We start from the raw sequence: 24,073 nt of genomic DNA on the forward strand, positions 1-24,073 counted from the left end.
TAAGATGCTACACTACAAGTAAAAACAGCAAAGCAAAACAGAATAAAATATTAAAATACTGAGAGGTAATCCATAAAAATAACTGGAATAAAATGATATGATCAAACTAATAATTAAACAAATAATTAGATAATCCACAATAAATGAATACATTAATTCAAACTTTTAAAAATGATTCAATTATAAATATGTGTGTCTTTAATTATTCAAAATAAGACAGCATGTGAATATTAAAATAGACTAAAAATGTAACTGGATAACTTGTGAATAAGGTAAGCCAGAATAAGACTCAGTTAAAAGCAAGACTGAAAAGGTTTGTCTTGTGTTTGCTTTAGATTCTGTTTATATTCTGTGCAGCCCTCAGATCTTCAGATAGGCTGTTTTTTTCCAGATAATTCAGATTTTTTACATTAAAAATATCAATCCTCTTTGGTCTGTAGTGTTTCGGGAGAGAGAGAGAGAGAGAGAGAGAGAGAGAGAGAGAGAGAGAGAGAGAGAGAGAGAGAGAGAGAGAGAGAGAGAGAGAGAGAGAGAGAGAGAGAGAGAGAGAGTGAGAGAGCGTGTGACCACGCTGTCTCTTATCAGTTTATAAAAACATAGCAGCTGAAATAACAAGAAGAGCCATTCAGAACTTATATCATGTATCCAATGCTTAATTAGATAGTAGTTAGTTAGTTATACATTAGTATTACATGTTTTTGGTTTCATTTACTTTGTACAGATAATATTTAGCATCTTGACACAGAAATCAATTTGAAATGATGTCAGAGGACCAGCAGCTCTCTCAGCCAATAGACGGCTTCAATCAAAGAAACAGCCTGGAGGGACTGGCTCTCTGTAAAGTCATGTATGATCTCTGTCTCTGTGTAAAAAAAAGCTTATATGCTTTACATAAGCTCTGAATACATAACTATTACTTTGTCTACATGCTCGTAATGCATACACTGACCGGGAGTCTGGAAGTTGAGAGCGACTAGCTGGGAGCCGCACAGCCACATGGGCAGGGGGTCGTAGTTGGACGAGTCCAGCCTCTGTCCTCGGGGGTAAACTCTGGAGAGCTGCCGGCGGTTGTACTGCAGGAAGCGTTTACCTTTGCTGCGTGTTGCAAACTTCTCTGCTTTAGTCTCAGGGAAGGAAGACATGTCCCGGTAACACGCCCTCTCTGTGCCAATCTCTGGAAGCAGGCGCAAAATTAAACATTACACTCCTAAAAATACACAGACAATGTTTGAAGTGGAAGGAAAAGAGAGGAGAGAGGATCCTTACTGTCCTCGTTGAAGGGGACAGGTCGACAGTAGACCACCAGCTCAGACAGCTCCACTGCGATCTTCTTCCTCCTCTCCATCTGCTTCTCCTCCTGCATCTGTTTGTGATTAAATAGAATCAAACTTCATCTGATCTCAATTAATGGTCTTCACTATAAAGCAGGACTTTGAGCATTTAGATGGCTGCAGGTTTTTTTCGTGCTTACTCGAGCATCAGCGTTCTGCGTGGCCTCTCGGATCTTGCCGACCCACGTGGTCAGATCCTCCATACTGTCTGCTGCTACATCGAGCGTCTGAACCGGTTGAGACGACATGTGCTGGGAGTGGATGGTGAACACGTATGGCCGTGAATTCTTTCCATCTTTATGCACCACTGGACAGAAAGACGGAGGGAGGAGGGGATGAAATGCAAAAGAAAGTGTTGCTTTTACACACTTCCTGTATTCATTTTTAGTTGTTAGACTTCATGCAGTTTGTCATGATGGATAAGAAGTACAAACAAATCAATGATGGAGCAAATAAGTAAGCTTCTGGTGCAGAGATATAAAAATATTTGGCTTAAGAGAATGTGATTTTAATGAATGGTAGCGATAACCTCTGTGCACTTCAAAGCAGTCTGTTTATGGGACTCACCTACGTGACAGGTGGGCACATCGATGAAACCTTTGAGGAATGTTCCAAGAGGACTGTTCTCTGTGGACTGAGACAATAATTGTAAGAATGAAAAGATGTATTGATGGGGATTGAAAAGGCTGGCAGGGAATCTACAGCAGGACTCACTGCTTCGTCCAGCTCTCTGGTTGGAGAGCTGGGAACCTCCTCCACATAGTTTGCAGGAAACCAGAGCTGTTTCTTTCCCCCATAGTCACCTCTCCACCTAAAGACAACACAGCATGTCTCATTAAAGATGCTGAGGACTGTTACCTTCTTTGTATTTATGAAAAGTATTTTGTTTTTCACATGAAGCCAACTGAAAATGTTGTGTATCATATATATTTATATATATTATATATATATCACATAAATGTCACTAAAGTCTAAAAATAACTTTAAAAGTCTGAGAAAATTTCACTTAAAGCTCCTGTAAGGAGTTTTTCATTGGCCGTGAATAAGATTGAAATTGATGGTGATGCCTCTTTATGACCTAAAATAGCATAGGGTGCCATCAGCTCCATGACTGAAAATGTTGTATTGAATTTTTAAATGCCTGTAACTACTTGGAGGGGGTAGGTGTTGGAGCAAATGATTGACAACACCCTAAAGAAAAGGCCCTTTTCCACATTTTAAATCTTGAATATTCACAGTCAGTGATATATTTGACATTTAAAAGGAAACCAGAATGAGATTTTATGTCAGAAAATACAAACTCGGCATGTATAGGATTAACATCGGCACAGAGACACGATTCAGTGTCCACATAGGGCGCCATAATCAATGCAAACCAAAAGTTCCTCACAGCAGCTTTAAAACACTTTCCATGATGTATTGCATATCAAAAAAAGTAGTATGAGGTATTTGTTTATTTCTTGCAGTCCATGCAGAATGACCTAGATTAGCTGTGAGCATTAAAAAACCCACACAGTTATTTGTAAGGTCCCTTCAAGTAAATTAGCCATCTAATAAGAGCATGAATGGACATCATGTGCACGCTCAGATCCACTCACCAGCCGCCCTCCTGTTTGTCCACGTTGAGGATGAGTGCCTGTTTGGGGAAACAGAGCTCGTCTTCCCTCTGAGCTCGATAGTCATACAGAGCTTTGACCGTACACTGAAACACAAAGCAGCAACAGACTCCATCACACTTTCCTTTCACAGCGTTGTTCTGAATACAAGAACTGAGTAGGGCCAAAGCCAGAAGATTTAAAGTCCTGTGCATGGCTGCTTCTGAGTGTTTCCATTCCCACTCTCTTTGATCAAATGTCATTCCTATTTATCTTAAAGGTTGTCCCATCTTCTTTTAATCTGAAATAAAGAAGCTCCTCAAACTTGAAATCCTAGTTTAATCCAACGGCAAAACTGAACATTTTACTCAGGTATTCAAAATGTAACAACCTGTGCTTTAAGACTAGGACATAGAGGTACCAACACTAACACATTCACATAACAAAGTTGAATTGAAGGATTACTTTGTGCTTATAAAGTTGCAATATGTGCACCCTTTCTACAGCATTAAAAAAATTGTCTATCTATGTTAGCTTTAAGGCTTAAAATTGAGTATGCTCTTCAATACTGATTACTATAAACCAGAATAGAAAGGCGTAGACTCTCTCACCCGTGCTGATGGCATCTTATTGGCCTCCACATAGAAATGAGGAGTGCGGACTTCATACAGCGCTCCGTAATCAAGCTCCTGAAAAACAAACAACAAATACTGATCACAAATAAACTCCAAATGATTCCCCTCTGAATTCATGTCCGAACACATTTCTAAAATCTACATGTCCAAGTGGAGGACGTCTTTTGGTGAAACAACTGTCTTCAACAATGATATCTAGAAATGACAGATATCAAATGGACTGAAATGCTGTTACCGTGGTTCCCATCCGGTCCAGCGTGTCCTCGTTGATGGGGTAGCGGAGCCTCATCTTGCGGTACAGAGGATGTTTCTCGTAGTAGCTCACCAGATCAACCAGACTCTCAAACTCTGCTGAACTCCCCAGCATAAAGAGGCGGCCTTCCTGCTGGATCCGACAGTGTTTGATCTTGCCCTCCGCCCTGCACGCAGAAACATAATCAAGAACAAAAACAATGATTTTTAATGAAGGGTTTAACTGTGTCATCACGTGACTCTGCCTCAGTGTGCCTCTACCTGAAGGAGATAGCGAAAGAGTTGTTTTCGCTGCGTTTTCGCACCAGGAAAGCTCCGTCTCTGGGAACACGCATCAGCATGTGCTCGGCCTGAACGCGGGACAGACTGGAGTGAAACCACCTGCAAATATTTCACAGTTAAAGATCAGCTGTTGTGTCCTCCATTCTCACACAAATCAAAACCAGACACATGAATTCACTGACTCTCTGCTCTCGTGTGCGTTGGGTTGAGGCACGGGGTTTCCCAGCCTCATCTCAAACTCGTTGCAGCGGAGAGGAGTGTCTCTGTAGTGGCAGATGAGGCGGTAGAGGCTGTCGAACACTAGGTTGTCAGTCAGGTAGAAGCGGGTGGAGCCAGACTCCTGACGGGAGTGGATCCTGCAGTGCTGGACTCGACCAGAGCGCCTGGAGGTAAAACAGGTGTCAGTGAGTCTTCTTTTTTATAAAAATGTGCATCAGTTTATTTATTTGTTCATGTAACTTCTTAAATATCTCTCTTTTCCTTTCCTTATTCCAAATGATTTTGTTTCTTTTCTTTGTGAGCAGATGCTGTCACTCTCAGGATCTTTTGTGTGATGTCACTGACCAGAAGGAGAGGGTGTAGTCTCCCACAAACGTCTCACTCTCTCGAACCAGGAAGGTGCCATCTTTAGCTCCGCCCTCGCAGTACTCCTGCAGGAGCTTCTCAGCCACCTGCCGGCCATCGCGACCTCCACCCAGCTTCCCGTGAAACCAGCGCTCCGCACAGTGCTGCTCGTTGTTGTTGCACTCCTGATGAATAACAAAGTTTCATCAGCATCCTAACCTTTATAACATCTTCTTTTTTCCACATCGCCATCCCCTCTCTACCTCTTTCCCTTCATCATCCTCCTCCTCTTCATCAGCAGTCTGGTAGTGCGATGTCTCCTCTGAGTAGTAAATCTTATTACTCGTCAGGACAAAATAATGCGGCGTCCATGTCTGCGAATGACACAAACATATTTCACTTACATCACTCTGACTGTGTGTTTGGTTCATAAGTAACACTTCTCAGACACATACGTGGTCGATGGGGTCCTCCAGGTAGAGGATGCCATTCTTTAGAGAGTTGCTGATGTCATTTTCAGAGTAGCTGGCTGATGAGACTTCTTCATACAGCGTGCCTTCTACCAGCTTCTTGTGCTGTGAAAAAACATAAACATCGACTCTATTATCCACTCACATTCAAGTTTGACAGGTAAGCTTTGTGATCACCAATGCACTGCGGAAACAGTTTATTGAAAGCAACTTCTGTGTCAAATAAGATTTACAGCAGTTCTCAAAAATTGGTGGCCTTTCTGGCTTCAAATAGCAGCTCATTACTGCTTGTAATGGGTGCTATATAATCTTGAGGGATGGTCCAATCAAATTTACATCCACAAAGCCCAGAAATAAACGTGCTGTTCAACCTTGCATGGGTGTCTAGCTGAGTCATGAGTGTAACTGTAAATATACTTGACTATGCACCATGCATGTTACTGGAGGACACCTCTAGAGGGCAGACCAGAGAACTCAGGCTGTGCAGCTACCAGATTTGCAGGATTTAAACAAGAGACATGGTGGAAGTCAAATAAGTTGCTGATTTGTGCAATGTGCTTGTTGATTAGCTATAAATTGAACTTGGACTTTGTCTAAATATATGAAATACCTCTTCTCTTTTTTTAAATGTGTTTGTATATAAGTGCATGCGTGTGTATATATGTATAATATGTATATATATATATATATATATATATATATATATATATATATATATATATATATATATATATATATATATGTGTATATATATATATATGTGTATATGTAGATATAATTTTCTTACTTTGTTATTTTCATTTCTTATTTTTTATTTTATCAAGTCTTTTTTTTAATTATATCATGAAGTTTACGGGCTGCTTATCCCTTTATAATATATTATGCTTTGTTTAAAAAAAAAGATAAACATATGAAATATGAAATTTGCAGTTGTATGAACACATTATCTCTTTTGGCCTATGTTTTTTTTTTGTTCCTCTATTCTGGCTGTTTTGTTAATTTTGGGTCTCAATCATTATTGGCGGAGAGAGCACACCATGTTGTGGCAATATGCAGTAACTATGACACATTGTACAGATATGGGTAACTGCACACCTGGTCCTTTCTGTTGTGGTCCCTGCTGCTGAGTGGACTTTCACATCCTCTCTGCTTCTACATCACCCCTTTCATTCATGTGCATACCGCACCTCACTTCCCTGTAGTGAACAACAAGTATATGACCAAAAGTGATTATTTTTACCATTAACAGGGCTCAGATTGTAATTCCACCAGTCTGCTAACATTATAGAGAGGATCCCTGCAGAGATAGACCTCTTTAAAAGCATTAGATTCTTGTTATGAAGCCAGAAACAGCTGACACATCTCTTCTTTTTAAAGCCACCAGACTCATCTAAGAAAAGCAGAAATTTTTGGAGAAAAAAAATGACTGGTCCACTGCTGCCATGATATTGTATTTTTTGCATTATTTTCTCTTTGAAAGATATTGTATTGGATCTAAATAACTCAATAATTTGACCCAAAAACACAGACGACAACATAAATATCAGGCCGACTGCTGTAGTGGAGGTCAGCATCTCCCATATTCAGCAGGTTAAAATACAATTACAGTGTGTTAGTTTTAAAGAGACACATAGCTGTTTGTGTTTTAAATCAAAAGGATGTTACCCTGACTAAAGTTCTAAAGTAGTGAGTCTTTTGGTTGTCCTTAAACCTTACGGTGCCTCCTCTCAGTCTTTTTTAGGTACAACCTTCAGTAGGCGTGTGTTTGCTGGTGTACCTTGATGAGGATCTTCCTGCGGAGCTGATAGGGTGACGGAAGCTCCTCAGCGTTGTTATCGACCGGCTTTGTGAGCAGCAGATCTCCAAACACCTTCTTAAAGTGCGTGGCCATGTTCCTCTGTTGCACCACGCTGCAGTGGTCCTCGATGGACAATATCACAGGGTACCTGGGAGAAATGACAGAGAGGTTGTGTTAATATCTGGAGGTCTTTTCAGAGCTGCTGTCTCATAATACTGATACGCACTCAGATGTGACGAAGGCATGTTCTTTAATGGTGTGCAGCACATCCAGGAATTTGATCTTGGAGGTTAACGTGTGGCCATGGTAGATGATTGGCAGGTCGTCAGGTCCGTCCCAGCAGTCCACTAAGATCAGATAAAGACATGTTTAGGTGTACCTCTGATGAATAATTATTAGGTATAATAATAATTACTCTTTCGTTTATGAAATAAATCACTTACGCTCAATGCAGCGGCAGCCCATTCTCAAACAGCGGGCATATGCTTCTAGAGAGGATTCACTGGAAAACTGGTCACCTGTCAGGTAGCTGAGACAAAAACATGGGAACAAGGTCATGAAAATGTGCAAGTCTGAAAACAAGAGCTTTGAGGCCTTAGCTCTCTCCTAACTGAAGGTATCTGATGAAGATAAAAATATTCATTAACTCTCTGAGGGTAAAACAAGCTCTCAAAATAACTAACTGTGGCCCTGTCAGGAAAAGTTTGAAAACAAATTCTGCTTTGTACGTGTTGTGTGAGGAGGAGATCCAGTACTGAGACAGCGGCCTTTTCATGTCATCAGCAACAACAGGAGAGGGTCGAGGGTCACATACTGAGTTCTCTTTGGAGAACAGGAACGTCAGGAACTAGAGACAGAGAGAGACATGATCAGAATGTAAGGTAGGAGAAAATATAAAATCTCTATGCACATCTTTTGAGTGTTCTACCTCATCGAGCTGCAGCATCGGCTCAGGCTGAGGGCCGCCCCGCATGTAAGACATCAGAAACTCTCTTACACGGCCCAGATCAGACGCCCAGGACTCCTGAGGAGAGCCAGAGAGAGAAAGTGAGCACAGAGCAGATTTTATTCTATGGAGCATTTCTGATCTTTGATGATTTCAACACCTTCTGGTCCATCTGTAGAAACTTCTGGAAGTCATAGAGGGAGATCTGACAAAGCTCTGGTCTGTCAACGTTCCTGCAAACATGACATATTTCAAGATGTCAGACAGCCGGAGTGAAAGCAGAAGAAGAACTAAAGTCTAAATAGAAGGCAGAAAAAGATCTGAGAGTACACTTGTTTAAAAAATGTTTGATGTTCATAGAGCCGAGAGAAATCATAAACGTATAATCTAAAGAAGACAAGTGAAAATATTTCACTTTTCAAAAGCAGAAAGTGTGGATGCTGCTTAGTGTGTTTTTCAAAGAAGGTGGAGGAGTACAGGTAGAGGTGTGAGAGTTTAAAGGAGTGGACACTGAGGAAGAAGAGGAGGTGAAGGTGGAGGGACTCACCGGAGAGGGAAGGAGAGCTCCAGCTGCTCAATGATCTGGGGACAAAGGGGTAGGGCCAGGTGACGGACAGGTGGGAGGAGCCAGGTGAAGCATAAACAGTCAAGGACAAAGTGAGTGTGGTGCAGAGTGTGTCAGAAGAAATACTCATATACTGTACTGAAGTTCAGAAGAGAGTCAAACATTCCCTGAAGTGAATTTGAGAGAAAATCTCTGATTTTGTTTTTTAGATTCAGACTGAAAACTAGAAACAAATCATGAATCTCTAAGAGCTTCTCCTTGTTAGTGTGGATTTTAGCACCTCTTGTGGACAAAGGGTTATGTTACTTATCTTTGCTGATCTTGTCCTGTTCATTTGTAAATCATGTTGTCTGATGAAAAATCTAACCTTGCTTTTTTGTAATAGGATAACTGTATCACTCATCAGGAATCTTTCTATAGAAAATGTACAAAAAGGCTGTTTCTGCAGCATGCTGTTCATAATTTTGAACACTGACACTCCAAAAATTAGTAGAAAAAAAAGACCAATTTTCTTCCTAATGGTCTTGTTTGCTTCGGTAGCTCATAGAGAGTTATCAATATTGATTTCAGTATGTTAATTAAAAGCTCCTAACAGGAACTCTAAAGTACTCCAGAAAAGCATCACAGGTTCAGAAAAGGATGCAACAGCAAGATCGCAAAAAAGTCTGAAAAGATCCTCTAAGTAATTTATTTACACATAGACATGGAACCATAACTTCTTGATATTCATGGCTTAGTCGTAAATTCTTCTTCACTCTGATAAAACTACTTGTGTTTACGTAAAGGATTTGAGTACTTCCTCCACAACTCTGTGAGAGAGCTTGTGTTTTAAAAAAAGAACAAAGGTGAAACTTACACTCTTCTGTGCGTCAAACATCAGAGTTCTGTAGAGTTGTGCAAAGTTAGGGTACGACAGATCACTCCTGGCCTCCACCTCCTGAGTAAACAAGGAGATGTGTTCGAAATGTTGCTGTGGTCAAGTCCAAGAGAGGACTTTTAGAGGGACTGTGAAGCTGCATCATGCATTAAACTCTGCTCTGACCTGCAGCTTGTCTTTGAGAAAGCGCATGTTGGGGACTCTGTAGTTGATCTGAGGCAGCAGAGATTTCACATCCTTCACCGTGATGCTGAAAAAGAAAGAAAAGAGAGAACGTTTCTACCAGGAGATGGCACTGTATGGATTAAAGAGCACATGTTACTATGAGGAGTCTACATTTCCAGACAGAGACAGGAGGATTCATTGAGCTCTTCATAATGAAACAACATTGAAATGTGATTTATGGTGCAGCCTTTATCTTAATAAAAAGGAACATTTCCAAGACAACCAGGCAGACTCCACCTGAATTATAGGCAATATACTGTGTGCAAAGTGTTTTCTGTGAGGTATTCATGATCTTTATTCTCCTTGTCACTGCAGGACAGAGTCCAGATCACATTCCCCTACAGGGACATTTAAGTATATCTTATCTTTTCTCAAATGGACCTTGTGGTGAGATTGTTCTTCAAGCTTTCTGTGGGAATAAAAAAATACTATAACTGCATGAACTGTGCTCCTGTGGAGTTGCATATTTCTTTACTTGTGCATCCTTTTTTTCGTGCACAAACAGCACATGGAGAATCACTTTCACTGAGTAACAAAACACATGCATGCAAACATCAGAATTCAGTCAGAGGACGAGGAAGGAAGCGAGGAAAGCAGGTGGAAAGGGTAAAAAAAATCAAGTCTCTGCGATGACTTGCTGATGATCTTTTGGGGTCAATGACTTGTTACTGCCCGGTCTGATCGTCTCTTCTCCCCCCTCCCTCTGTCTGGCTACTGTAACTGTTACTATTTTCACAGGAGACAGGAAGCTGCCCTTTCCCAACCCATCGCATCACTTCCTGCTGCTTATCAGGCGATGGCAGGCTGTTTGTCCTGGAGTGGCTTCCACCCAAACAGAAGCCTAGAGGTATTAATGCCAGCACCACAGAGAGGAGACAGAGAGTGTGTGTGTGATATGTGGAGTCAGACTGTGGAGGTTAAGGTCAGGGCAGATCCCTGATGGAGCTGTAACACGCTCTTTGATGACATCTGGATCTGGTTTCACCTCCACGCTCCACCTGCTGTGACCCAGCGGCCAATAAGCATCAAGCACAGGCTGCTGTTGAAGCTACGATTGGGTGTTGACATGCTTTTGGAGAGTGACCCACCTGCCCTCATGGCTCCTGTCCATGACTTCAAACAGTTTCCTCAGCCACCTACAGACAGAGGGACGGAGAAATGAAACATGGCTGAAAGAGAAATAATCGAATGAATCAAATCAGAGTGAAGAACAAATATAGATATAAAGGTTTTCTGTGGTGAAGTTAAAGGTGGAGCTTTGTGGAACAGCTGTGATAATGTGCTAAGAAAGTTACTTTGTTTAAAATTTGGACAGAAATAATCATTTTCCTTTTTTTATTGCATGATCAAGACAGGACTGCCCCTCCATTACACCTCTTTTGCTATGTTTTAAGCAGAGGCATGGTGGTGAGGTGAGGTCATCCCTGAGCTGTCATCAGAGGAAACAACAGAGGCGTAACGGCTACACTATAAACAGCAGAACAGGGCAGCACGTGTGTGTGTGTGTGTGTGTGTGTGTGTGTGTGCGTGCGTGCATGCGTGCGTGCGTGCGTGCGTGCGTGCGTGCGTGCGTGCCTTTGTGCGTGTGTGTGAGTTAGAGATGTTATGAAGCAACTTTTGTCCTTGTTGTGTATACAGAAATTTAAATTCCCAAATTCGCCAACAAGTCTACAGGTAGAAAAACCCTCGGAAAACTGTCAAACTAGAGCAGATTATTAGACACGATGAAACCCAGGAGCACTGAGCATGCAGGTAAACCATCTCATATCAGTTGGCTGAGTGTATCTAACACTAGCAGAGCTAGCACCACCAGCCTTCAGCCCTCCTTGTAAGTTAACATCCTCATGCCTGTGCTGGTTAATCATTGTTCCAGTTGAGTTAACAAGACACAGCCGTCATACAACTTTATCTCCATTTTCTAGATCAACAGGCCACGCCATGCCACAAGATGACGCTTGTTTACATTCAGGTAGTCCAGTATTCAGGCAGTAGTCATTAACTGGAGCTACACTGCACAGCCCTACTCTCTACAACCATGTATTCAAAGAATTGCAAACTAGCTTGCTATCCAAATGAGCAAGCAGAGGTCTGGAAACAAGCCAAGCTAAATCTACAGCGCAACCTTTCCGACAGGCTAATTCCATCACAATCATCCTCAGGACTCTCACCAGATGTCTTTGAATTTAGATTCCTTTGAACTCGTTGTAAACTAATTGCATGTTACAGAAAGTGACAGCCCAGCTGGTTGATCCTCGGGTAACTCCACCTATAGAGATTCTTTTTAATTTCGAAAGAAAAAGAAGCACAGCAGCTGTAGCATTTCGTTTTTTAATTTGACGTTTGACTCAAAGCTACAAGTTGTTGGTATGAACTGAGAGTTTGAACTGGAGCCTGTCTGTATTCATCTGAAATAGTGAAAATAAAATCCCATTCATCTGATGAATCTACTCCCCAAACAGTTTATACAACAGCCATAAACAGACAAAATTAGCTTTTTCATTTCCTCTGACCATTTCCAAACATCGACCGCTCACTTTATGTCAATAACAAAACTCTCCTACACATCCTCACAACCTCTCTGTGTTCTCTGGCTCACACCACAGACACCAAAACCATCCCCACACGTCCATCTGGAGTAAATATTTTCATGCCAAAACAAACATTTGCTCTCTGCTCGGACCAGCTCCTGACTCTTTAACGTCCAGGATGCCACCTATACGGAAGGAAGAACATACCACTTGTAATGTACAGGCATAGACATACCAATAATTTATCACTGGTTTATGTAGCAGCCTGCAAAACTATTCCCCACATTTCAGGTGTTTTAGCAATGAGTGGCAGAAGAAAATGTCCATGTTTATGGATGTACAGTCATGGCCAAAAGTTTTGAGAATGACACAAATATTACATTTTCAAAAAGTCTGCTGCTTCAGAGTTTTTAGGTGTTTTTGTCAGATGTTTCTATGGTATAATGAAATACAATTAGAAGCATTTCATAAGTATCAAAAGCTTTTCTTGAGAATTACACAGAATTCATGCAATAAGTCAATATTTGCAGTGTTGACCCTTCTTTTTCAAGACCTCTGCAATTCTCCCTGGCATGCTGTCAATCAACTTCTGGACCAAATCCTGACTGATGGCAGTCCATTCTTGCTTAATCAATGCTTGGAGTTTGTCAGAATTTGTGGGTTTTTGATTGTCCACCGCCTCTTGAGGATTGACCACCAGTTCTCACTGGGATTAAGATCTGGGGAGTTTCCTGGCCAAGGGCCCAAAATCTTAATGTTTTGTTCCCCGAGCCTCTTTGTTATGAATTTTGCTTTATGGCAAGGTGCTCCATCATGCTGGAAAAGGCATTCTTCATCACCAAACTGCCCTTGGATGGTTGGGAGAAGTTGCTCTCGGAGGACGTTCTGGTACCATTCTTTATTCATGGCTGTGTTTTTAGGCAAGATTGTGAGAGAGCCCACTCCCTTGACCGAAAAGCAACCCCACACATGAATGGTCTCAGGATGCTTCACTGTTGGCAAGAGACAGGACTGATGGTAGCGCTCACCTCGTCTTCTCCGAACAAGCCTTCCTCCAGATGCCCCAAACAATCGGAAAGGGGATTCATCAGAGAAAATGACTTTACCCCAGTCCTCAGCAGTCCAGTCCCTGTACCTTCTGCAGAATATCAGTCTGTCCCTGATATTTTTACTGGAGAGAAGTGGCTTCTTTGCTGCCCTCCTTGACACCAGGCCTTCCTCCAAAAGTCTTCGCCTCACTGTGCGTGCAGATGCACTCACACCTGCCTGCTGCCATTCCTGAGCAAGCTCTGCACTGGTGGTGGCCAGATCCCGCAGCTGTAACACCTTCAGGAGACGGTCCTGGCGCTTGCTGGACTTTCTTGGGCGCCCTGGATCCTGTTTGGCAACAATTGAACCTCTCTCCTTGAAGTTCTTGATAATTCAACAGACGGTTGACTGAGGTGCAATCTTACTCGCTGCTATAAACTTCCCTGTTAGGCCCTTTTTGTGCAATGCAATGATGGCTGCACGTGTTTCCTTGCAGGTAACCATGACTAACAGATGAGGAACAATGGTGTCATGCACCTTCTTCCTTTTAAAGTGTCCAGTCACTCAATCATGACAGATTGATCGCCAGCCTTGTCTTCATCAACACCCACACCTGTGTTAATGTGTGTGACACCTGTGTGTCATTGAAATGATGTTAGCTGGTTCTTTTGTGGCAGGGCTGAAATGCAGTGGAAATGTGTTTTTGGTGATAAAGTTCATTTTCAAGGCAAAGAGGGACTTTGCAATTAATTGCAGTTGAGCTGATCACTCCTCATAACATTCTGGAGTATATGCAAATTGCCATTATAAAAACTGAAACAGCAGACTTTGTGAAAATTAATAGTTAATAGTAATAGTGTCATTCTCAAAACTTTTGGCCATGACTGTAGGGCTACTTAGCACATGCCTGAATCCTTTTCGTATCTTCAAAACCTTCAATGTAGGATCACGATTGATTCTACAAACAGCTACGGAGCTACAGAGTCACCTAAAACTAGAGGACTGGATTTGCGCGGCAGATTGTGCATTATTTGACCGCTCCATAAATATTTCAATTTATGGAGCTTGGCGTTAGTTCATGCAGGACATGGTAGTCATACACCCCAGCCGTCATCAGCTCTCAGGCTGCTGATAGAGTCTTTGTGCCAACAAACCAATCACAGCCCATTCTTACAATAAGGAGATCCTCATAAACACGTATTGCCTCTCACTGATCCTTGCTTCACCAATGCTGCTGCTTGCAAAGATTTACCTCCACCACCCCTGCCTCCTCCTTGATTCTGCTTGTAAAGCTTTTCGTACCCTTGCAAGGGATTTTGCAATGCACTCCACAAAAAGCTACAACATGCTGCTTGGCTGAGGAGCATTTTAAAAAGCAGAGCCTTTAGCGCCAAACATAACTTTATCCATTCTCTTCGTCTCATGTGTATTTCCTATGTTTATCTGTTGTGCAGTTTTTGACGAGGAACAAGATTTTGAACTTTGGACTTTGAACATAGAACAATTTTTTCATCGGGCAGTAAACAGTGAAAAACTAGTACAATTGTGTTCCTGACTGCAAAAAGTTGAATACAACTTCTATTTATAGTCATCTGAAGTGTGGTCCTCATGCAAAACAACTTTATGACACTGTGTCAGCCAAGATGGTCAAAGATGTTGTACCTCAGTGGGAATATTCATACTTCAGCGATTTTTTTTGCATCTTTTCTGACAAAATTATGAAATTATTACAGCTAAACTTTCATACAGCTATTTTTATCTGAAAAGTAAATGAGTGTGTCCTGTGCGGCTAAGGTTATAGAAGGAAGTCTGACAGTCTTACACATCCACACACACACCTGTCTGTCTGTTGCGGTGCGGGTGCTCTCTGAGTGTCCATCATGAGCCAGTTGAGACCACTGGTCCACATGTTAACCTCCTCTTCACTGAAAGCTGACATGAGGAAGAAGGCGAGGAAGAAGGAGAGGGAAATGTTGATGAAAAGATGACTTTGGACATTTTTATTTTGCAAAAAACAGGTCTTATATGTTAAAAATGAAATCTGGTCACACAGAGACATCACAGCAGTTAAGTCAGACAGAACCAAGACACAAGCAGTGGCATGATAAGAGGTTATCTTAATTAATTTGATGTGGCGTGACCTTTAAACTCATGTATATAGCACACACTGACCAGCCACACTGAGTGTCCTGAGGCGAAACTCCAGGCCATAAAGCACAATGAAGCAGTGGGCGGAGTCCAGTTTACGGGCCTCCTCCGGGTAGCGCTCAAAATCACGGGAGCCTTTCCCCAACCGCAGCTCCCGGATCTCCCGTATGTCAACTGGAGGAGGGATGGAGGGAGGGAGGGAGGGAGGGAGGGAGAGAAGGGAGGAGGGAGGAAGGAAGGATAATGTTGCATGAACACAAATATGCACGACCGTAAATCACAGTTTGGAACGTTGTTCATTTCCCTGCCAATTACACAGAAATCTGCTGCCGGAAAGCTCAACAAATGTTCTGAGTATGTGTGTGTGTGTGTGTGTGTGTGTGTGTGTGTGTGTGTGTGTGTGTGTGTGTGTGTGTGTGTGTGTGTGTGTTAGCTTACAGAGAGCCCAAAAACAGATACACAACATTTCAGCTGTCAGTGGCAGGATGCTTGAAAAGTCTTCAGAGGTTTTCAGCAGAAGCGGCCAAACAAACAGTCTCTTTTTGTAACCTTCACAACGAGGAGTAAGATTCCTCAACTCACAGTTTACACAGTCCACAACACCTGTGATGGGAATCAGTAACTTTTAGAGTTAAAACAACTCAATCTTACCTCAATCTGAGCCACAGGTTTGTCACAACCTATAACTGGGATTTTGGGCCTAAAATAAAAAATATATGCATTTGTTTAACAGTCTAGTGATTCTGGTACTCATGAACAGTTTGACAATGCTAAATCATTTAGTGGACTAAACGTGCACATCCCTAAATGTGAGTTCAGTTGTTAGAATATACTCTCATTTTTTTGTTAGTGGCAACTGAAAAAATGGTGCAACATTTTCAGAACCCTGAACAAAAAGCTTTAACCTGAAAAATGCAAAAGAAGTCTGGTGGATAAAAATCTAACCTGATGAATGACCTGAATAAAATATCAGAATCTGAAAATGATTAAATTCAACCTGTGATGTGTTTTAGGATTGTCCTCTATATTTTCCAGCTTTGAATCATAACCCTATATTTTTAAATAATTACATAATGTTAACATATAAAAACATGCAACAACTGTGCTTCTTTCTCCCTTACCTTTTACTCATTTCAGATGATTATGTTATTTCAAGGGCCATGTGCAAAGATCAAGAAATTATTTTTTTTCTCTTTAAGACAAATTATTGGCTTGATTTGGTTCGATATTTGTTTTATTAATGTTAATGTATTCTACCCACATTTAGCTCTTGTTTTACTGTAAAACTTTAGAGGAGCTCAGAGGCAGATTCCTGCATTTATAGAAATGAGATCCAAAATATGACAGGTCAAAGACTGCACCTTACAGTTCATTCTTGTGACAATATTTGTTTGATAATTTGAAAACATTCTTTTTACCTCATGCAAAAACTTAGTCTGAATGTGAGACTAAAGATGTAATTCTTCCCACTATGCAGCTCATTTTCTGCACATTTATCTGAGTATTTAAGCAGGAATTAAGCTGTGCTCTCGATTTATCGTCATGGTAGACCTCTTTTTCTTCCAACTGCAAAATCTTGGGAAACATATACAGTGGTTGAGATCTTGTGTAGCAACTAAAGGGTTAACATGGTGGCCAAGAGCGGGCAACAGACCACAGAAAATGATGTAAACTCTGGACTCTGCCTCGACACTTGCAGCAGTCGACACACCCACAAAGAAAAGCCCCGCTTATTGACACAGCAGATGTCTTGTGCAAACACACATAAACATACCTCATAGATGCCAAACACAGGCCTTCTATAGCACACACACACTTTCAGGAAAGTCACTCTCACTTTATTCACCCACAGAGAGTCTTCGGTGAAACACAAGCAGAGATAAAGTAGAGAGTGGAGACTTTTTTGTTATCTATGCTGTTATCTGCTCAACAGGTGGACAGCAGAGGACGCAGAGTGAAGTTCAGCCCAGGCGGTTTATTGGGCCAAAGGCGAGCCGTCTTCAGCAGGTTATATATAATCCTGAAGCAAACAGCAGAAAAGATCCAGAAATGTGTTTTCTGTCAGAGCCTCCTGCATGAGGAGATGACAGAGAGCACGTTTGGCATGAGATTAATGGAGAGGTCCATTATTCTCGGATGAAAATGTGTCCATATTAAACTCGAGGAGGAGGGAGCTGGACGCAGAAGAAGCACAAGAATTCAGATCCAGAGGTGACCTGCTGTTTTGAGTTTTAAAGGGAAATTCTGCAGAACACTATGCATGCAAAATATGATAATTAGTGGATGGATTCACAGCCGTGCAAAACATACCCTGCATCGTTGTAGATTTTACCCCAACAAGGACCATCACTAATAAATCACACGTCATGCTGTGGTAAAGAGGACCTGAAATGATGGTGCAAACCATAGACTGTATAAAATATGGACGTAGTATCCATGACATCACCCATCTGTTCCTGAGCGCTATTTTGAAGCCAATCAATGGCGGCAGCCATATTGGAAATGCGGAACTCAACCAGGCAGAGTGTGACGTAAAGGGGCAGAGTTTGAGCCTCTTAGACAACAGCTATGTGTTCCCGTCAGGGAGTCAAGTCAGTCATGTCCTTATTTGGGCAAAAACTCGTAATCTTAATATCTTCTGAACCGTCACGTTAGACAAAAATTCACCCCCGCACAGAGTGTGCCGATAGAGAAATTAGCCACGAAGAGCGGTGTTGTTCCGGTGTTTCTGCAGCCAGCATCAAGCAGATTCTTGATGAATTGCAATTTATAACACTTCAGCATGGGCTTCATAGTTTGAGACCGGAGGTTGCCGCTTGGTGCAAACATGTACTAAGACAGTACAACTTGAGGAGGTTGTAATCCTAGGATGAGACTGCATAATGAATTAAACCAAACAGAACAAACCTGCATGCAACAGATTAAAGAGACACTTCAAACTGAGAGAGGGACATTATAACATGTCGCCACTACTTCTTTCAAATATGGTCACTTCTGGTTACAGAAATTTCTATGACCAGAATTATTGGCTCAGACTTAGAGCAAAGTGTTTTCATTTCCACAGCTTGCAGGAGCCACCTGAGAGCACCACTGAGTATCCTTTAGCTGAGAAATATTTCATGGATCAAAAATGCATAAAAGCGGTCTGTCAACATGTTGAATCCAAAATCAGGCATTGAGTTGACTCTGGTGTTCAAAATCAACAACTCTAAAAAGTGTGTTGGTTATATTGGTACAAAGTCCTTCACAGTAAGCGTTGACTCATTTTCCTCCCAAACTATTAATAAAAATATCTCAGGGGCTGGTATTTGTTTTCCTCTGGTCTTTCCCTTTATTACTTCCTGCCATTTAGTCTGGACGTTGGACAATGAGGCAAACACATGCTCAGCCCGCAAAACGTCACACTATGTTCACCGTGACTGTGAACACTCACACATACACACACTGCCCTTTTCTCGACACAACACGCAGACCCTGATAGATAAGGAGAGCACACACGCTCAAAAAACACACAAGGAGCACGATTCCTCCCACTACGGCCTCAGATCACTGTCCAGGCCGTAAACATGAGTTTGATAAAGAATCACACAGAGCTTCTTTGAAACTGATGTAAACTTTGATGAAAGTGACCGGGCGGAGGGTTGAAAAGAAACGTGCAGCAGGCCAACTGGAGGAACATCAGAGTATGATACTTTCAACAGTCTCAATGAAAGAAAACAGAAGAAAAAACACACTTTGAAGTCTCCATTATAGGACAGTGCATCATCAGAGAAGCTCGTAAACGAACCCACTTTCTTTTCTCAGAGCTCATCGGTGCTGCTCTGAACACGAGCTGTGTGCCCTGCTGACCCGAAACCACCAGCCGTTGATAATTGCAGTGCAGTTCCATCGAAACAAACTGTTCCTGGTACAGCTGCTGGTGACATCACTCCCTACCAGATGGCAGAAGTCTACTCGGTGGTTATACATCGCTAGGAAGCGAATGATTGCAGACAAGAGTGAAAAATAAATGGATATAAAAGGTAATAAACTGCATGAATGAGAGAGATTGATGGGACGCTAGTAGGAGATAAAGTTGCTCTTAAGTCGTTAAAGAGGTCAGTTCAGAGTCAAAAGCATTTCCAAATTGAATACACACTCAAGGCCAAACATGCAGGAGACTTTATAAGAAAGGTGTCTTATGGTCCAACAATGGGTGCTATGAATGTATTAGCTTTTTAATCAGCTGATGGTAAATAAGTTCATAAATCAAAACACAGAAGGACACACGTCATAGATACCCAGCTGTGTCACATATCTGATTTTGATTGGTCAAAACTGATAACACCAGTCTTTTATTTCTCAAGGTGCTGCCAGGGACAACCTGATCCTCCCACAGTCAAATCAACGAATCTTTGCAAACAAGGCACATTTCAATTATCTGCCTGTTGACACTGTGGCAAAAACGCAAGTCTTGTTTGGAGAGCACAACGTTTTAGATTCTCTGGCTGACCAAAGAAAAGAAAAAAGAGAGAGAAGAGAAATAGCAGGAAAACAGTGAGGGAGGTTAAAAGAGGAGAAGAAAGAAAGGACATTGACCAAATTAAAGAAGACAGATTTGAACAAACACAAACAGAGCAGGATAATGGGCTTTGGCAGTGTTACAGGACTGACTGAGTGAGAAGAAAACGTTAACATAAACCAAAAGTTACGGGGCACGAGGCCTTAATGCTGCCATCATTCTTTCCTATTGTTTCAAAAAGCTAACAGGGAAACATTTGTGGTTAAGCTTTCTTTTGAATGAAAATGTTCAGTTTAATGTTATTTTAACTCAGAAGTGAGCTGATATAAAAATATAGTGCTGCTATGGAAGTGCTAGAAACAATTCCTAAATCAATAAAATCATCTTTATTCAGTATTTTGTGTTATAATGATTCGTGTCTCGGTCCTGCTCACCCTGTCGGGATTCTAATTCACTAAACCCACATGACAGGGTGGGCAGGACCTGATGCTCAGTGGAGGGATATTGTTTCACCATGAAGGGCTAGAGGTATAATTCACGTAACCAACCACTCACTGCACACTATTTTGATTTGAAGATTATCTATTGATTTTAAATGTTTTATGTATACAGCTCAAAAGAAAAAAAGTCTCTCCAAGTTGAACGGGACCTCTGCAGGAATATTGATGTTGACATGTCTGTCCTCATTCAGCCCCATGTATTCTCAGAGCTTTGACGTTGACACACCTTAAAACATAATTTAGGTAAATGTAACAGCTTAGAACATTGTTGCTGTTATCACTACCTCTTATGGTTTAAGTGACTTTGTAGAGATCAGGAGCTTAGAGATGCTGTCACCAGCTTTTGCTCCACTCTTTTTCCCACAGTGTCAACAGGCAGAGGTGAAATGTGCCGGACTCCTTTACATCGATTGATTTGACATAACGAGTGTGATCAGGTAGTCCTTGGTGTTGCATTTGCTGTTGAGAATAATTCGCTATTGTGGGGTCTTAACAAATCAGGATAAAGTATTTCACACAGCTGGATAATGAAGTTTCACCACCTGTTTTTTAAAAGATCCTGAAGATGCTTTGCAGAAAATAATTCATAGCATAAAATAACCGGTGAGGTCATTATAGAGGAAGATGGAAAACTTTAATCAGTTTTGGATGAAATAAGTCACTTTTATGTAACTATGACCTTGGGTTTAAATACTCTCGGTTTCTTGCATAACTTGACAGCACAGCTTAATTTAACCCTGGATGGTTTCAATGTTTTCAGCACTACGGCAGGCTATGGTTAACCCTAATTGTGCCGTAAATTACTCCTCATTGGTGCAAACCTCTCTCAGATCCTGAGGCATCCCACGCCTCATTTGTGGTCCATGTCTGTGCTTCCTGCAGAAGATGCTGGAGGTTTTGTTTTCCTGCAGCCAGCCAGTCCTTCAATCAGAGACAGGAAGGGAGACACTCCCTGATAACCCTACACTTCCTGTGCCTCAGGATTTAATACCTCCACTGTTTGCCAAAGCGCTCATCTCAAAGAAAAACACTGATTTCAAGTGTGTGTGCTCGAGTGGCAACGCTGGGGGGGAGAAACTTAATTTCCAAACAAACAGTAGAAAAAAACGTATCAAGCAACAAAAACAAAGGGAGGAAAAGCATGAGAGACGGGGGAGGTAAGGGAAGGTGGAGCGGAGGGGTCACCTCCATAACCACAAGTGAGATTTATGAGAACAAAAGACAGGAACATCAGATGAATGACCCTGAAATACAAAAAGAAAGTGAAAGAAAACAGACAGAGAGAGTGAAGTGGGAGGTCAGGGAAAATCTGGAAAATGAGAAGGGTGTGAAGGTGGGTGCGTGGGGGGAGGAAATGTGGAAAGGACAGCTGGAGAAGGGATGAGGAGAGGAGAGAAAGAAGGAGGAATAGGAGGTAGAAATAGGGGGTAGCTGAGAGATAGAGCTGTGGGAGATAAGCGAAGGAGAGACCCGCTGAGTTCCTGGAATGTGCTGGTTGGTTTGTCCAGTGGGAGGTTGTTTGTCGAGGGGTGTTGTGGCTTAAAGCGTGTGTTTGTGTGAAAGTAGAGTGTTTCATCTGTGTGGGAGTCATATGGTCTGATTGAGCAGCGTAGGTGTGCGCCGTGGTTTTGTGCACGCTCAGACTCAGCTTGGATTAGCAGAGGCGCCGTTTATGTGGTTTATGATTATGGATAAATAAATGAAAAGGCTTCCTGAGAAGAAAAAATCATACATGTGCAGCGGCTATTACACCCTGAGCTTTCGTGGAACGACTGGAGGGGTTGCCAAAGACTGAAGAGAAAACTGGACAGGCCCTAGAGCTGCAAACTTTAAAACAGATATGTAAATTAACTTAAAGTATGTACGAAGAAAAGATCTGCGTTAATTTGTAAGTAGAAGGTGAATGTTTCTGCAAATGTAGTTACAAAAATGCAAGCTAAACGCAGCTAAACAAATATTCAAATGCATTACAAGCTATAAATAAGGAAAAGTGTTGGAATACAGAAACAAGCTGCAAACACTTAGATGATGCAGTACAAGCACAGTAGCATAGTGAGATCAGAAAAACACTGCAAACCAAATTATGCTCTTATATTTCAATGCTGGGAATATATGAACATGCTTGAATGCAAGAAGTTAAATGCTTTGAATACAAAAACTTGTGAAGGCGAATATGTGCAGAAAAAACAGAAATACACCGCAAATACAGAACTGGCTGCAAACAGAAAATTAAACCAGGTATACGCATACACATTGCACTTCAAATATGTTGTAACTCAGGTTTCTTTCTGTGCAATGTTCAGAGTTTGAGTCTCTGGATGCAGTCGTTTATTTGTTTAAGAGGTCATTTGTAGGAAGCTTATTCCTCCTCTATTTTCAGAGTGTTTTGTTAAATATGTGAAGTTGGTTTTCTTGTATTGCATTACGTTTTTCTTCCTGTAGTGCACATGTTTGTCCAGAGCTGTCTGTATCTTTTTACTTGCATGAGTATTTTGAGATAAAGCAGAAACACATAAGACTTCTCAGTACACTTATTTCTATCGCAGTGTGTAGGAGACTCTTTATTTCACTGCAGATTACCATAAAGTCGGAGAGTTAGAATAACACATGGCAGACAGAAGGAAACTCTATCGTGCCAGTTGTGAATGCCATAAGTTTTCTTGGTGCTAACAGACACTGTAACAAATCCTCCCCCAGGCCACAAAATCCAGGACGCAGACAATAGCCTCCACACCCCAGACAGGCTGAACTGTGCTCCAACAGGCCGGTTCAACTGCACAACAGCCTGCTTCTTCAGGTACAACACTGATACTAGACTTTACTCCAGTCTCAACCTAAAGCCTGCAGTCAGTCAGTCAGTCAGTCAGTCTGTTAATGTCACAGCCGAATGTGTCTTGTTCTATCCAGAGAATAACTGGAGCGCTGACATGGAGGAAAGAAAGTTCATAAGGTCAGGAAGTGTCTTTCTGCTGATGAGGCCATGACAGATCCTCAGCTGCAACTTTGGATCAGGATGAAAGGGGAACAATCCATCCAGCAGAACGTCACATGCAGTGATGCTTTAGCAGCTGATTAGGGTGATTATAGATTAAACAAAGCCTGGTTTCTTTTTTTTATCCATGGTGTTTATCGGTATAAAAACACCTTCAGGGTGAGACACGACTTCTAACCTCTTTGTTGGAGTTACATTCAACGACAATCATCTGCTAACACATCATTCATCCCCTGCATCTCACTCGGGTGTGTTCAATCCTTGATGCTTAATGGTCTATCATCATTCTACACTCTGCTGTTTCTCTACGGGAGACCAGCTATGAGGAGCAGACAGATGCAAAGGATCATGTTATGATCGCAGAAGATTGACTCGAAGAAATGTGACCATTCTCCATTTGCAAAAGTCGCAATCACATTTGAGCCACAAGTCCCTTCCTAAATTCAAGAAAGTCATAGACCCAGCTCTCTCATGAACTCATGGATTTATTAATATTGATATTGCTGCTAGATATTATGTTGACAACAACACCCCTGATGATGACGCTAATAATGGTGATGATAACAATGTCATTATTAGGACTCTCATGAAGATGACGATTATGTTAACAAAATATCTTACTTTTTAAAATTCCTTCTTGTCACCAGGACTTAAAGCAGTCAGTGGAGCTTAATCATCTCGTTCCCTCCTCTCTTGATCTTTGTTTCTGTTGCACTCACTCTCATGTGTTGATGTTGGTCACTTTGAACGTCCACTAAATGAAATCACAACACCGTAATTGTAACAACAGGAGAGACAGAACATGAAAGTGCCCACTGATTCTGTGGGCACAGTT

General features: G+C 41.6%; 1 protein-coding gene across 2 annotated transcripts in view; it reads right to left on the reverse strand.

The window, feature by feature from the left end:
* Positions 1–24,073, reverse strand: part of LOC117825498 (1-phosphatidylinositol 4,5-bisphosphate phosphodiesterase gamma-1-like) — a 32,617-nt gene that overhangs the window by 5,356 nt on the left and 3,188 nt on the right. For both annotated transcript variants that reach the window (XM_034701377.1, XM_034701371.1), the window contains exons 2-26: positions 15,270–15,419; positions 14,936–15,029; positions 10,629–10,676; positions 9,481–9,565; positions 9,295–9,375; positions 8,421–8,455; positions 8,034–8,106; positions 7,856–7,951; positions 7,656–7,774; positions 7,371–7,456; positions 7,154–7,274; positions 6,907–7,075; positions 5,115–5,234; positions 4,923–5,033; positions 4,660–4,844; positions 4,278–4,478; positions 4,075–4,194; positions 3,797–3,980; positions 3,538–3,615; positions 2,930–3,033; positions 2,046–2,142; positions 1,899–1,965; positions 1,472–1,638; positions 1,267–1,363; positions 950–1,174 (exon numbers count right to left, since the gene is read on the reverse strand). In XM_034701377.1, coding sequence (XP_034557268.1) covers positions 950–1,174; positions 1,267–1,363; positions 1,472–1,638; positions 1,899–1,965; positions 2,046–2,142; positions 2,930–3,033; positions 3,538–3,615; positions 3,797–3,980; positions 4,075–4,194; positions 4,278–4,478; positions 4,660–4,844; positions 4,923–5,033; positions 5,115–5,234; positions 6,907–7,075; positions 7,154–7,274; positions 7,371–7,456; positions 7,656–7,774; positions 7,856–7,951; positions 8,034–8,106; positions 8,421–8,455; positions 9,295–9,375; positions 9,481–9,565; positions 10,629–10,676; positions 14,936–15,029; positions 15,270–15,419 — 2,913 coding nt within the window. The remainder of the gene's footprint in view (positions 1–949; positions 1,175–1,266; positions 1,364–1,471; positions 1,639–1,898; positions 1,966–2,045; positions 2,143–2,929; positions 3,034–3,537; positions 3,616–3,796; positions 3,981–4,074; positions 4,195–4,277; positions 4,479–4,659; positions 4,845–4,922; positions 5,034–5,114; positions 5,235–6,906; positions 7,076–7,153; positions 7,275–7,370; positions 7,457–7,655; positions 7,775–7,855; positions 7,952–8,033; positions 8,107–8,420; positions 8,456–9,294; positions 9,376–9,480; positions 9,566–10,628; positions 10,677–14,935; positions 15,030–15,269; positions 15,420–24,073) is intronic.

This window comes from Notolabrus celidotus, chromosome 2, assembly GCF_009762535.1.
Source record: "Notolabrus celidotus isolate fNotCel1 chromosome 2, fNotCel1.pri, whole genome shotgun sequence".
NCBI classification, from domain to species: Eukaryota; Metazoa; Chordata; class Actinopteri; order Labriformes; family Labridae; genus Notolabrus; species Notolabrus celidotus.